At 38.6% G+C, this 14,041-nt stretch overlaps 1 protein-coding gene across 4 annotated transcripts in view; it reads right to left on the bottom strand.

Moving 5' to 3' along the window:
- Positions 1–13,126, bottom strand: part of GPR180 (G protein-coupled receptor 180) — a 28,654-nt gene extending 15,528 nt beyond the window's left edge. The window contains exons 1-3 of one of the 4 annotated variants that reach the window (XM_082602086.1): positions 12,911–13,126; positions 10,318–10,476; positions 3,245–3,445 (exon numbers count right to left, since the gene is read on the bottom strand). In XM_082602086.1, the coding sequence (XP_082458212.1) occupies positions 3,245–3,445; positions 10,318–10,476; positions 12,911–13,055 (505 nt within the window). In that variant the 5' untranslated portion in view covers positions 13,056–13,126. The remainder of the gene's footprint in view (positions 1–3,244; positions 3,446–10,317; positions 10,477–12,910) is intronic. The other 3 variants (XM_082602087.1, XM_082602085.1, XM_082602088.1) reach the window with 3 other exon arrangements.
- Between the last annotated feature and the right edge of the window lie 915 nt (positions 13,127–14,041).

Below are 14,041 nucleotides of genomic sequence, written 5' to 3'. Positions count from 1 at the left end.
TGTACGCCCAGACTGCTACAGTTAACTTTGAATATGAGGGAACTGACAAAGCTGACAGAGGATAACAGGGTAGGATAATGTTGAATAAACTACCCTGAAGAAGCCTCAGAAATTATTGTTATGTAAGAGAATTAATTTCCTTATTGTCTATACCACTTGCATTAGAGTTTTCTGTTACTTTAAGTTACAGAGCCAAAGGTAAGATCCAACCCATTATCTTGCAGGATAACGGAGGAGAAAAGGGAACAAGAGAAAATAATAAACATATCTGGAATCTTCAGAACAGTGAGATGGCAGGTGTGACAGAGCCTGTAATACCATTCCAATGAAAACCAGTCTACTTTAGACAATAATGCTTTAATTCTCAGGATTCTGAGTACTTCTTCTTTTGGTCTCTACCAATCACAAACACAGTTAACAAGGATTCTAATTTTTTTAAGAGGCAGTTTTATTTTATTCTACCTTGAAGCATGATATTCCTATGTAGTATTTTGTCAAGTAGCATCAAACTTGCCTTAGTCTACATTAGAAAAAAAAACCCCAAAACAAAAAAACCTAAGTCTGTAAAATACAGGACTAACTAAAGTCTCGTAGATATAAAATACATAGTTGGTTTGAAAGAAAACAAACTGTAAGATTTAACCAGAGTAGCATATAACATTAATTGTAGCTTTTTGCACCAGGTTATTCTAATTCAAACCTCTAAGATACATGTTTTAGCAGTCAATTCTCAGTAAAAAGCATAGCAAATCAATTTTCTCTACTCAGGGCAGAAAATTAGTCAAATGAGGAAAAGTTTCTAAAATGAACTAACTAGGAATTATTCCCTGGAAACAAATTCTATACCTGAGGCTACAGAATAGGAAGAATCCCTCTTAAGGCTCTACGTTGAAACCAACACATTACCAAAACAATGTGGAATATGGACTTTTAGCTAAGTGGTTCTGCACATTAGAATCAACTTCAGAGCTTTGACCAACTACAAATGCCTGGCTTCCACTCCAAAACCAAGTCTATCTCTCATTTTCTGGGGGTGGACATCTGTATTTTTTCCAAAGCTCTCCATATGCATACACAGTGATGGGTTGAGAACCACCGATTTAGACTTCAAGGTAGAATTAATCATATTTTAAGGCATTTAAATAATAAAATGATGTGATCCTTGGAAATTATGCCAGACATCTAGCAATGAATACTTTTGAGTACTTATGGCACTTTTTAATAATCAATCCCTACAGATTAGCCTTACACAGAATCCCATGCTTAATGAAAATCCATATTATAGTGAAATTTTTTCCCTCATTTAAATACTCTTGGTGACATGACCAAAGTAACTCTCCCCATTCTAGTACAAGGAAGACAGATTTTAGACATACTATAAGTATCAAATCAAAATCAGTCACAGGAGAAGACAGGTCAAAAGGAGTCAGGACTAAGAACTGAGTCAGAATGGTTAGTGGGAACCCTAAAGAAAAAGCTAGCCATAATTCAGGGTGTTGAAAGAAACACTAGAAGATATGGGCAAGCTTCAGGATGAGCAAGGGTAAGGATGACTGACATTCAGTAGTCCAAGCACGGCACAGGGCACAAATGTCATTACTTTATGGCCTACGGTCAAAGTTCAGATATCAAACTGGGAAAGAGGAAAGAGTCCAGAAATGAGAGCCTAGATAAGGAGGCAAGAAAAAGAATATCAGGATCCAGTGAGTCTCATGGATCCATACAATAAATAAAACAACCTCTGGAGCCTCCACCCTCCTGCCTGAAGGCAGGAGGGGGAAGGGCTACTAGATGGGGACTCCACTAGAGGCTGTAGGGTTTGCATGTACAGTGACTACAGAAGAGCATTACTTCCTGCTGAAGCCTGACCAGTCCTAAAGATAAGTGTCATATGAAATAATGAAGCCTTATAGTTAAAAGAAACCTTAAAAGCAAGTTAATCCAACCACCCATCCAATGCTATCACTAGACCTGGGTTTCATCAATGCCTTTCCAAACTGAAAAATAAATGTCAATATCTCTTACTAAGATCAAAGAAATGGTAGGACAGAATTAACTTTCAATAATGGCCTACATTGATCCAAAAGAGTATCAAGTGAAATTTAACCTTTACATTCATTTGCATTCAAAAACAATTATGTCATTTCCTTCACAGAAAAGACTTTGAGAATGAATTATTTTTAAATGTTTAGGACCCCATTCTGTCACTATGTAAGTATTTTCTCAAACTGAAGGATATTTTTTAAAAAGTTTCTTTCTTCATACATTAAGTTACTTGTGACTTATTGTTTATAACACAAGCTCCTTGAGTTGCTTTTCTAGCTGTGGCAATTTACACTTTGAGCTTAACAACTGGTTTAGTCTAATGTGGCCTCAACTCCTGGCCTACCTCCACCCACCCAACTTGATGGCAAATGTAAGGCAATGGGATTGAATTTTTCTCTAAGCAGATTGACTCTTCCAAGTGGGTAATGAACTCATAAAGAGGTAAACACCTAACGCTTTTCTTTGACAGATGGCCTAGAGATTCTAGTTTTCATTCTGACATGTTAATTTACAAATCCATAATACTTTATAGCATGTCCACCATTAATCACAAGAAGTCATTCATTTCTGTTTGGGCTAGGAATTCACTTCAGTAGGGCAGAACATAAAATTCTGTCAACCTAAAATTTTGATGAAATATTTTATGGGAGTAGATTTGATTTTGGAAAGTTTTATCAATTTTGTCATTTCAAAAATGGCTGCAATCTCCAATGAAGGCAACCCCTAAATATGTTCAAACAACCTAGTGAAGGACAGCTATGAAAAGTAGTGGAGTTTCTATCTCACTTAATCATTGGGTTACTAGTTTAGACTGCTCAGTTTCTTAACATTTTTCTGTTTCTAAAAATAAAGCTAGCTTATCATAAAAACAAAAAGATTTAGAATGTAGAAACTAAAAACTATCCATAATTCTACCACCCAAAATATGGAAACAATCTGTTAACATTCTTGTACTTCTTTCTGTTTATTCTCTGTATTTTTTAACACACTTGAAACCATACAATACAAAATTTCCAGTTCTGCTTTAAAACTTAATAGTACAGCTGTTACAATTCTATAAGAAGATTTATTTAACCATTTGTCTACTGTTGGACACAAGCTGTTTTTAATTTTCAGTATTCTAAAAACACAACATGAAGATACTTGTACATAAATCTTTTTCTGTATTTAGGACATATATTTAAATACATATTCTTACCAGATTCTCCAGCACTGAAATGATCAAATGGATTCCCTTCAGCATCCGGGTTTAGTAACATCATTTCAAATGGGATATCTTCCACCTGAGAATTCTCATTGTCCTCTTTGCACGTATACTTGTCTGCATAGAACACGAGCCACATTTGTGGATACGGAATCTGAGACACTGTCAGATTATGTTCAGTCTGATTCATGGCTACTTTAAAGAGAAAAAATAGCACTTTCAAAGCAAAATTCTCAAATGTATTCATTGTTTCAGTCACATAATCAATTTGAAATTAGAATTCTTTTGTTTAGTTCTTATTGTCTCAGTAGTCCAAGCCCTGATGTAGTACTGGAATAAGTTCTGTAAGTCATAAAGCAGGTAAAAATAATGTATTTTAACCAACCAAAGGAATCACTATAAAAGTTCTATGAGATACCACAAATGACTAGAATAGTTTCACTGAAACTCTGAATTTCAATTTTAAGTATTTTCAAAGTTTTCAAGTGAGTTAGCAACACTAAAAATTTTTTTGTTCTGGTGGTAAAATGTACACAATACAAACGTTACCATTTTAACCATTTTTAAGTGTACAGCTCTGTATTAAGTATATGCACAATGCTGTGTAACCATCACAGTAACATTTCTGAAAATTACTTGAGTTAAATTTAAAATGGAGCATTCAACTTTGGAAATTATTGTATCTAAAAACTATGACTAGGGGCTTCCCTGGTGGCGCAGTGGTTAAGAGTCCGCCTGCCGATGCAGGGGACACGGGTTCGTGCCCCGGTCCGGGAAGATCCCACATGCCGCGGAGAGGCTGGGCCCGTGAGCCATGGCCGCTGAGCCTGCACGTCCAGAGTCTGTGCTCCACAACAGGAGAGGCCACAACAGTGAGAGGCCTGCGTACCACAAAAAAAAAAAAAAAAAAAAACAACCAAAATACTATGACTGACAATCACCTTCAAAAGATTTTCCAAAATCTCGTCCTGATTGGTTATTCTTTAAAATGGTACTAAACGTAGAAAAATAGAAGTTACAGGAATATGAATTGTTATACTGGGTCACATCTATATAGGGTGTTGGGCTGGGGTGTGAACTCAAGAATGTTGGCCTCACACAGACAGTGCTTGAATCCTGGCTCCAATACTTACCTTCTATATGACTCTGGGCAAGTTACATAAGCAATGACACTCACTTTCTTCATCTGTAAAATGAAGATAATACAGCAAAGAGCTGATGCAAGGACTAAGTTATATGAGTCACTTAACATGGTATCTGTCATACAGTAGTTGCTGAATAAAGGTTAATTGTCCTTTTCCTTTCTTTAAAATATGGTGATTATACCAATAAGTGGTTCTTAATCCAGGGTAATGCTACTCCTCTGCAGGGCATTTGAAAATGTGTAGGGACAGTTATTTTGTCACAGCAATTGTTCTCAACTTCAAGATACTTGAAGCGGGGCTGTGCTAAACCTCATACAATCCAAGCTTACATGACAAAGACCTGTTCTGCCCAAAATGCCAGTAGCACTCCCTTTGAGAAACACTAAATGATGTCTAAGATCCCTTCTTGACCTAAAACTATGATTCTGACCTAAGAGAAACTCACTACTACCCTGAATGTTGTAGGAAAGTGGCGTCTCAAACACTATGTGTAATAAAGACAATGGAAGAGTTAGAGAAGCAAGTCTTACTAATCATATTCATTACTTAACCTCTTTAAATTTCTTTCTTCAGTAGTAAACTTAAGATACTTGCCCTATCTGACTCAGAGTTCTTGTGAGGAGCAAATGAGACAGTATATGAAAATCCTGTGTGAAGAGTCTGATTTTCTATAAAGTAGAGTATTCTTAAAATATATGATTATGTTGGGTGCAATTCCCCCACTGCATGCCAGTTAGTCTTGATCTTTTCCTTAACTGAAAAAATGAAACTTTTTAATAAATAAAGTACATTTCTTGAGATAACCATGGAAATTTGTACATGGAAGAGATTTTAGAGGTTATTATGACATTATTCATTTTCTTAGATGCAGTAACGGTATTGTTATGGTAATGGTAATGGTCATGGAGAAGAATGTCCTTACTCTTATAAGATGTATGCTGAAATATGGTGAACTGCTCAAGGCACCCACAGCTTACTTTCATTTCAGTTAAAAACAAAAATCACACACATACAAACATAAAGCAAATGTAACAAAATATTATTGATAAAATTATTAAATCTAAGCCAAGGAGATACAGATGTTGGTTGTACTATGCTTTCAACTTGTATGTATAATTGAAAATTTTCCTAATAAAAAGTTGGAGAAATATTATTTATACGTTGTCTTTATAAATGAGATACAGATTTATCTTGTCAGAATTCAAATTTTGAGGACTTAAACTTTACATTTGGGAATTTCATTAATAGTAGTTAAACTGGACAAGATGATTTTGTTAAGAATACCACAGCATTGTTTTTTTGGATATCTTAATTTAGCTGACATTTATACTGGGTTTTTCTTACTGCACAGCTTCTAGAAAAAAGTAGCAAAGACTCTAGTTTCTCTAGTTTCTGTTAAATTGATGATCTTTAATAAGAATTCAATATATGATCAATAGCAGCTCAGAAATAAGGCTTTTGAAATGTGCAGCTCGAAATTATGTAATCTGGACTTCTTTATATAAAGGCTTTGCTGTGTTGAGGTTTTATCACTTGCACTTTTTCTCTTAGATAAAACAATATAAAAATTTAACCATTATATTTTCACCAATACACTTTTTGATGTTTCATTTTAAATTATGTAGATCTACATCAAATAAAAACAAAAGTGCGCTTCATAAAGTGATATTGGCCTTAGTTTTTGTCTTGCTGCCTTTTTCAGCATGCCTAGGTAATAAGCCTCTTGACAAAACTGCATGTTCATTGTTTTTGAAACAAAAGACTATAGCACAGCACGCTTATTGTATGCTGATGTAATGAGTACCTCAAATATTAACAAAACTTGAATTGCAGAGAATGGTGTTGAAAGGCTAATCGCCCAATAATATTATAAAAGGAAATGAATACTGTTAACAAAACTACCCAGAATAATAAAATACTAACACCTTTAAGCGATTTATACAATATACCAAATGTACAAGAGGAAATATATGCATATGATGTAAAAAGATAATACTAAAAATGTTTTATATACAAAGTTACATTTAATTCTTATAATCTGACAGCAAATTTTTTTTGCATATAAACTCATCATTTTCTGTGCATTTAAATATCTTCTTTGTTTGCTTTAAAAACCTACAAAATAGTTTTTATTATTTAAAAAAATCTGATGTTTTATGACATTACTGAAAGAGAAAAAAGCAAAAAGTAAGACTGAAAAATAATCTCAAACATTACTTTGGGAGAATGTATAATCACAAGCAACATTCAACACTGAGATTTTTCCAATCTACTAATCTTTTCATAGTTTACAGCTGCAATAAGGTTTTACATAGGAGTTAGGCATAGTTAATGGGCTCATCACCAAGTAGGTGAAAGGCTATTAATTCTTAAAAGTCTCATTAATGGTCAGGAAATGAGAATTATTTCTATAAGGAATTATTTTCAAATACGTGATACTACTACACTGTCATGAATTTAAGGATATGCTTTTTGTTTCAATGCATCAAAGCTTCTAAATAACAATATACTATAAATATGAAAATAATATATAAAAGTTAGAGAATACAGATTTTGTTAAGACTTGGCTTTTGTTAAGGGAAAAAGAACTGATTACATATGTAGAAAGTGATATATATGTCATTAGTACTTAATTTATTTCAGACCTCCAAATTTAACAAAAAATCTTCATTCCTCAAAAATTCCAGTTTCCTGAGATCTTCCGTTCCAACAATTCCAAAGAATACCCTTGCACTTAAGAGTAGGGAAGAGGAAGGGAAAACAGAAAAAGAAACAACAGCAAGAGGTTTTATAAATTATAGCTCTCTACATATGCAACTCCACCTAAAGGGTCATAATTAGAATCACAGCATTTTAGGACTTCTAGGAAGCTTAGAGAAAACTAGTCCAACTTCCTTGTTATACAGATAGGTAAAGTGCAGCTCAAAGATAACAAGATCTTATTACAAGTTACTAGCAGTGATTCTCAGTTTAGCTGTCATTGCAACGCAGCAAGTCTCTCTACATACGTTAAGTTCTGTGACTGAAGGTATTTGACTGATAAAAAAATTATGTTTTTGCAAGTGTATATAGTATATGGTATAATATTGATCATGTAATATAAGAAAACAAATCGATTCCTATAGCTCAAAGCTTTAAACTGTCTGATAAGTTACTATTTCATTTAATTTCACTTTATTTTATTTGGCTGCGCCGGGTCTTAGTTGCGGCACTCGGGATCTTCCTTGACGCATGTGGGATCTTTAGTTGCTGTGTGCAGCCTTCTATCTAGTTGTGGTGCACGGCCTCAAGAGCACGTGGGCTCTGTAGTTGAGACATGCGAGCCTCTAGTTGAGGCACTTGGGCTCAGTAGTTGTGGCGTGCGGGCTTAGGTGCCCTGCAGCATGTGGGATCTTAGTTCCCTGACCAGGTATCGAACCCACGTCCCCCACATTGGAAGGTGGATTCTTTACCACTGGACCACCAGGGAAGTCCCTGATAAGTTATTTTTTGTGTGGTACGCAGGCCTCTCACTGCTGTGGCCTCTCCCGTTGCAGAGCACAGGCTCCGGACGCACAGGCTCAGCGGCCGTGGCTCACGGGCCCAGCCGCTCCGCGGCACGTGGGATCTTCCCGGACCGGGGCACGAGCCCGTGTCCCCTGCATTGGCAGGTGGACTCTCAACCACTGCGCCACCAGGGAAGCCCCCTGATAAGCTTTTAATAGAGAAGGAAAAAGACTTTGAGGTGCGAAGCACAAAGCAAATGACCTACTAACCAAAAACCCCTCAAGCGCTAAGTTCCATGACAAATTCATCCTACAGATCCTTAGTCAATGCTTAACTGAGCACTAGTGTATCATAAGGTCTCACTCATAGTACCATGTAACTAACATGCATAGTCCTTATCACAATAGCTGCTTCACATTTATTCACAGTGAACTTATTTACACCCTCAGCAGCCTTAAGGACTGTGAGAGTGTCAGTACTTTGGTCCCTTGATTTATCACGAGTGCCTAGCATAGTACTGGAAGTGCTGTGAATGAATGAATGAATCGACCAAAAGAGCCCTGCTGCTCTCACTGATTGATTTTATAGCAAATTAATAAAATGTAAACTTGCAACTAAAATAAATGCTGTGGAGGAAAACAACAGGCTATAAAAACTCAACTGTTAACTTAGTGGATGGAGGAGCCGAAGAGGGGAAGGAAGAAAAAGCAGAGGAAAAGCCTGTGCAAAGGCCCAGGTGGCATTGAAAGAAGACCTGCACTACAAATACAATGAGGCCGAACGGGGCCATGCTGTGAGATGAAGCTGGGGTCGGGGGTAAGCAACAGCCAGACTCGGATGGCTTTGCTGATTAGATTAAGGAGGGCCGTCTTTGTCCCAGAGCAGTAGGAACCCACTGAAGTGTTGACGGGCATGGTGAGGATGTGAATGTGACATGATCAAACCTGCCATTCAGAAAAAGCACTCTGGTTCCAGAGGGAGACCAGCATAGCTGCAGCGGCCGGGTAGGAGTTCTGCAGTAGTGCAGGCGAGAGATTACGGCAGCCTGGAATAACATGGTGGGGTTAGAGATGAAGAAAAGCAGATGAATTCAAGAGATACTGAGAGGTAACTTACGAATCAAGAAGGGGATAGAGAGGTCAAAGAGGGCAGTGTTGGAAGACTCCTTGGTTTCTAGCTTATCCCCTAGATAGATGGTGGTGCCAGTTCCTGACACAGGGAAGACTGGAAGAGGACCAGTTTTGGACGGGCAAGGTGGTTGACATCATGAGAATTGGGAACAGAAGGCTAGAACTTTTTATACATATGTGGGACACCTAGATGATTAAATTGGTGTAGAAAGGAAAAGAGAATTGATAATGAGTATTTGTATGAATTTCTGAGATAAGTTCTAAAATTCAGGGTTGAGGTAAATAACTTTATGTAACTGTCTCTTTGATATCTGGATCCAGTCATTCAGGCTTCTTCAGCATACTGTCAATGTCATCTCACAAACCTAGACAAAAGATCCCCACAATGGGTGGCAATGACTGGGGACTTGTACTCTTATACCTACTCAGGTTATGAGGGAACCAGACAGCTGCTAAGACTAAGAAGACTGGATGTTTAGAAATGGCAGTGCTTTACTGACTAGACTGAAAGAAGAGTCAGAGACTCATTTTTATGCAGAACATGGCAGGGGAAATATGGGGGGAAAGGGGAGAGGGATAATTCCTATTTTTTTCTCATGGATGTCTCATATTCCTAATTAACAACCAGTTAACTTCCAAGGGGTAAAATGGGTAGCATGGCATATGCTCTTCATTTCTATATTAAAAAGATCTGCACCCTAATGCATGGGACAGTGTTGATGAGAATGGAAGAGCTCAAGAATTCAGGCAACTAGAATAATAAAAGTAGAGCCTCTCCAGAGGCAAACCTAGAGGTTTACAAATGATGTGGGGCTGGTATATTCTAAAATGACACATTGTGTCAACATATGACTCGGTCCCGAGTCCCAATAACATGTTGCCAAACAGCATCACTTGGGCTAAATTATACAATTAACTGAGATAATGCAAGCTTAGTGTTTAGCTCAGTGCTACCAGATAATAAGCATTCAACAAATGTTATCATTCACTCCATGCTGCCACTTGGTCAAAATATATCTGCCATATTGGTATGAATTATGTGACCTGTGAGAAGTCTGAATGTAGGAAAGTACACCTTTATAAATTATCTGGATATTTTTTCAAATATTTTGAATAAGAGGGGAAAAAGGCATTCTATCTTTTGATCAAGGAAAAGATTAGTTTCCTTAAACTTTAGCTTAAAATGTACTCAACAGAATGTGATATGTGCTGTGCCATGAAACATCTAGATATGTTAATACTATACTCCCGACATTAAGGAAGAAAAAAATATACATAATGATCAAAGAAAAAAGGATATACTCACTTGTCAACTGAGCTTTGGATAATTTTTCACTACAACTATAACCGTGACCGCTTTCCTGCAGCTTTAGCCATTCCTGAGCTTGGAACAGGTAGAGTTTAGCTTCCTTTCCAATGGCTACTGCTATGTCATTGATTCTGACACAGAGAAGAGCATGGTCACCTGGACATTAGAACAAAAATTATCAACTAGTTTGGTCTTGTATGGAACTGAGACGGTAAGACAATTCAATACCTCTATTTATCAAAATGGGAATTAAAAGAGCAAGTTTTTCTTAAATCTCATTTTAGCTAGGTAGGTCACATTAGAATGACCATCCCATTCAGATACAAGTCAAGAGATTATTCACATTAATTATCCAAAACAATGTGTGCTGTTTCCTTATACTTCAGCTGATAACTCATGGTTTTTCACTGAATAAACAGCCACTTCTGTATGTAGACATTCACTGTGATAGAATTTTGCCTCATTTTACAACCACTCCACATCTTTAACACTTGCCTATAAACTATCCATAGAAATTTCCTGCCAAAGTTTCTTTTGTTTTTTAATATAACATGGCTGTTAATATTTAATTATTCTTTTAATATAAAAAACAAAAACATCTTATAGCAAGAAAGGTTAAATAAATGAGTTTTGGGGTAGACCTGATACAAAATTTGACATCTGTGACTTTTACAAAGGAATTTTCAGAACAATATATGTTGTAAGACAACTATAGGATGAGCCTTGTTGCACACAGCAACTACATTTAAGGCCCAGGAGAGAAATAGCAAAAAGTAGTTGTCTCTAGGGAAAGGGACTCTGGGTGAGAAAGGAAACAGGACTGTTTTTTCATCTGAAGATCTTTTTATTCTCCTGTTTCTGTTGTTTTTACTATTATCACTTTGACTAAACATTTTAAATAAATTTAAAGTTATAGTATGTATCAAAAACTGTCTAAGTCTCTGATATAAACTAATTACGTTATAAATTATCTACAGCCTTAAAAGTGACTCTAAGGCCCTATTATTAACATCTTAAATCACATTCTGAATTAGAGTCCATATTTCAGTACTGTATGGTCTTAGTATTACTATTTTCCTGAATTTGAATTCACTGAAATTGGTAATAGTAAAATACACACACACAAAAGAGAGAAAGTGTGTATGTTAATATACTTGGAACACTCTATTCCTCAATCTTACCTGAGAAATCTGGATTTACTACATGTTTCTCCTCTATGTTTATCAGGTAATCACCATGAAATATCGGGGTTGTCTAAACCTGTCCGGGAGTCACGAGTAATAAGCTGTGTCACAGCTTCCATACATGCCAGATTTTCTGGTACTGTCCAGACTGTACCATTTATTGCAGTGACATTACTATCACTGTCAATAGTCAAAGTATAGTTACAGCCAGTTGATTAAGTAACTGAAAATGTTACCAAAAAAAAAAAAAAATAAAACTCTCGAGTTTCTTCTTCCTTCACCCAAGGTCTACTCCACAATAGATTTTGTTAAATGGACTGCATCTCCTTTTCTCAGTTATTTTTAAAACTTCAGATTAAAAATAATAAAATTTCCCTTCCCTTCACACCAACAATTCTGAAATTCAATACTTTAAATTTCTTTCTCAACCAATTAGCTTCCTGTTTTTATTATCTTTTCCTAAGAATCCTCTCTAGGACAGTATTCTGATCTTGCATCTTTTAATGCTAAAGACTCTATGAATCAAGGATCCTAACCTCATCAAAGCAAATAATTATCTGAGATATAGTAGTAGTCAAATTAAGTAGTATATACCAAGAAAAACATTCAAATTTTGAGGGTGCAAATAAATAAAGCAAAAATTAGAAGGAATGCAAATTCATTCATTGAAGAATTATGGATTTTTGAGGGAGACCAGAAGGGAAGAATCGAATGCAATCTCATTTCAGAAGGGCCACAGAGGATACAAATTATGAAGCTTCCAGGATACACTTGCACTCATTTCTGTAAAGTTAATTCTAGGACTCGTGGTCCACTGTAAAGCTACTCCTTCGGTAGGGAGGTAACCAAACTGTCCCAGCGATTGTGACAACCAGATTATCAGGTGCTTTGTGGGGAGGGGTGGGTGATTCCAAAACCTCTCTGCTGCAAGTAGTTTTTAGCAAACTGATCTTAAGACAAAAAGAACAAAATCCAGGAAATCTAAGTTCTGGGACTTCACGAATTACGGTGCCTTAGTGTATACAATCAGGCTGAGAACGGAGCGAGCAAAGGATGCTTCTCTGAGCGAAGGATCTCGAAACTGGCAGCAGGAGAGTCATCAGCACATTCGTTAGGACGAGGAGGATTGGGGAAACGGTCTTTTAGGTGCAGAATACAGCCACTAACCGGGGGAGGTGCTGACAAGGATCTGGGGAGCAGCAACACAGGGGCTGGCCATAAACGCATCCCACGATTCCGGGAAGCTGCGATGGGGGCGGCTGCCGGCCACGCGGGAAGCTCAGGTGAGCTGGGTGAAGACCCCAGCCTCGCCGCCGCCGGCTCCCGGCTCCCCACGCGAGGCGGAGAGGGAGGGGCCGCGGGATGAGCCCACGAGCCTTCATCCCTCTCCCCGCCCCCGCACCTACCGTGGAACTCGAAGTGGCCGATGCTCTGGCCCTGAGCGTCTCGGGCCGCGGCGCTGCTGAAGCTGCCAAGCAGCGTCTTACCCTGGCTGCCGGGCGGCCACCAGCAGCAAGTGAGGGCCACCGCCAGCAGCCGCAGCCCCCCCATCCCCGCCTCCTGCTCGGCACCCACAACCCTGCCCCTAACCGCCTGTGACCGCGGCCCCACGTCTACAGCTTGAGATGGGGAGGTGAGGGGAGAGGGACCGGCGTCGCGGGCCCGCCCCCGGGGGTCTAACAGCCAATGAGGGGGCCCCTCCACCATGAGCCAAGGATACTCACCAATCAGAGGCTGAAATGGGCGGGACTGCAGATATGCAAGTCCCATCACTCCCCGGCCTTTTGGCTAGTTCCCGCCTTTTTTATGGAGACTCAGGAGGATGTTGCTTCAGGTTACGGAAAAATTATTGCCCTCCTCTCCTCCGCGCGCGTGGTGCCATTGCGCATGCGCGGGAGCGCGGAACGGGCGATGTGTGGGATTCGAAAAGAACTAAGAAACACACAACAGCAACGTTTCTGGTGAGGCGAGGAATACTCCAGGAAAGAAAGCCCTACGTGCCCATGTAACGTACTGGACGTTTCCAATTTAATGTCTCAAAAGCACGTTAACTGCCCCTGTCCATTTAACGCCTGGCCTCTCGGCACCTTCAACCGGCTTTTTCCTCCTAGGTTTCCTGTCGTCTTGAGCTATGCCATCATCCAACAGGCCAGACAGCTGGAAATTATAGAGACACCGCCCCCCCCTTACCATCACCCCCCCCCCCCATACCTCTACATCCAATCAATTCAATGAAACAGAAGTTTATTAGCGCCTCTTCTGGACGGTTAGGTTAGGAAGTGCCAGCCACTAGTCTACGCAGGCCACCATCTTACCATTATTTACTTGGCCTATGGCAACAGTCAATTTTCTCGAAGTGCTTACACATAGTCAATCTCTAGCCTAGTACCACAGAAAGCTTTGGGAAGCGCAGTATGTCTGCATCCCTTTCCTTCAAAGTCTCTCAGTTGCCTTAGGACATAACCCAAACTCTTTAGAATATGACTTTCAAGTCTCTCGAATTTGCATCTCTCAACAGTTGATGTCCATCCTTACTG

This window comes from Mesoplodon mirus (genome assembly GCF_964341445.2).
Source record: "Mesoplodon mirus genome assembly, chromosome: 17".
Lineage (NCBI taxonomy): Eukaryota > Metazoa > Chordata > Mammalia > Artiodactyla > Ziphiidae > Mesoplodon > Mesoplodon mirus.
This window is presented reverse-complemented; position numbering and strand designations above follow the sequence as displayed.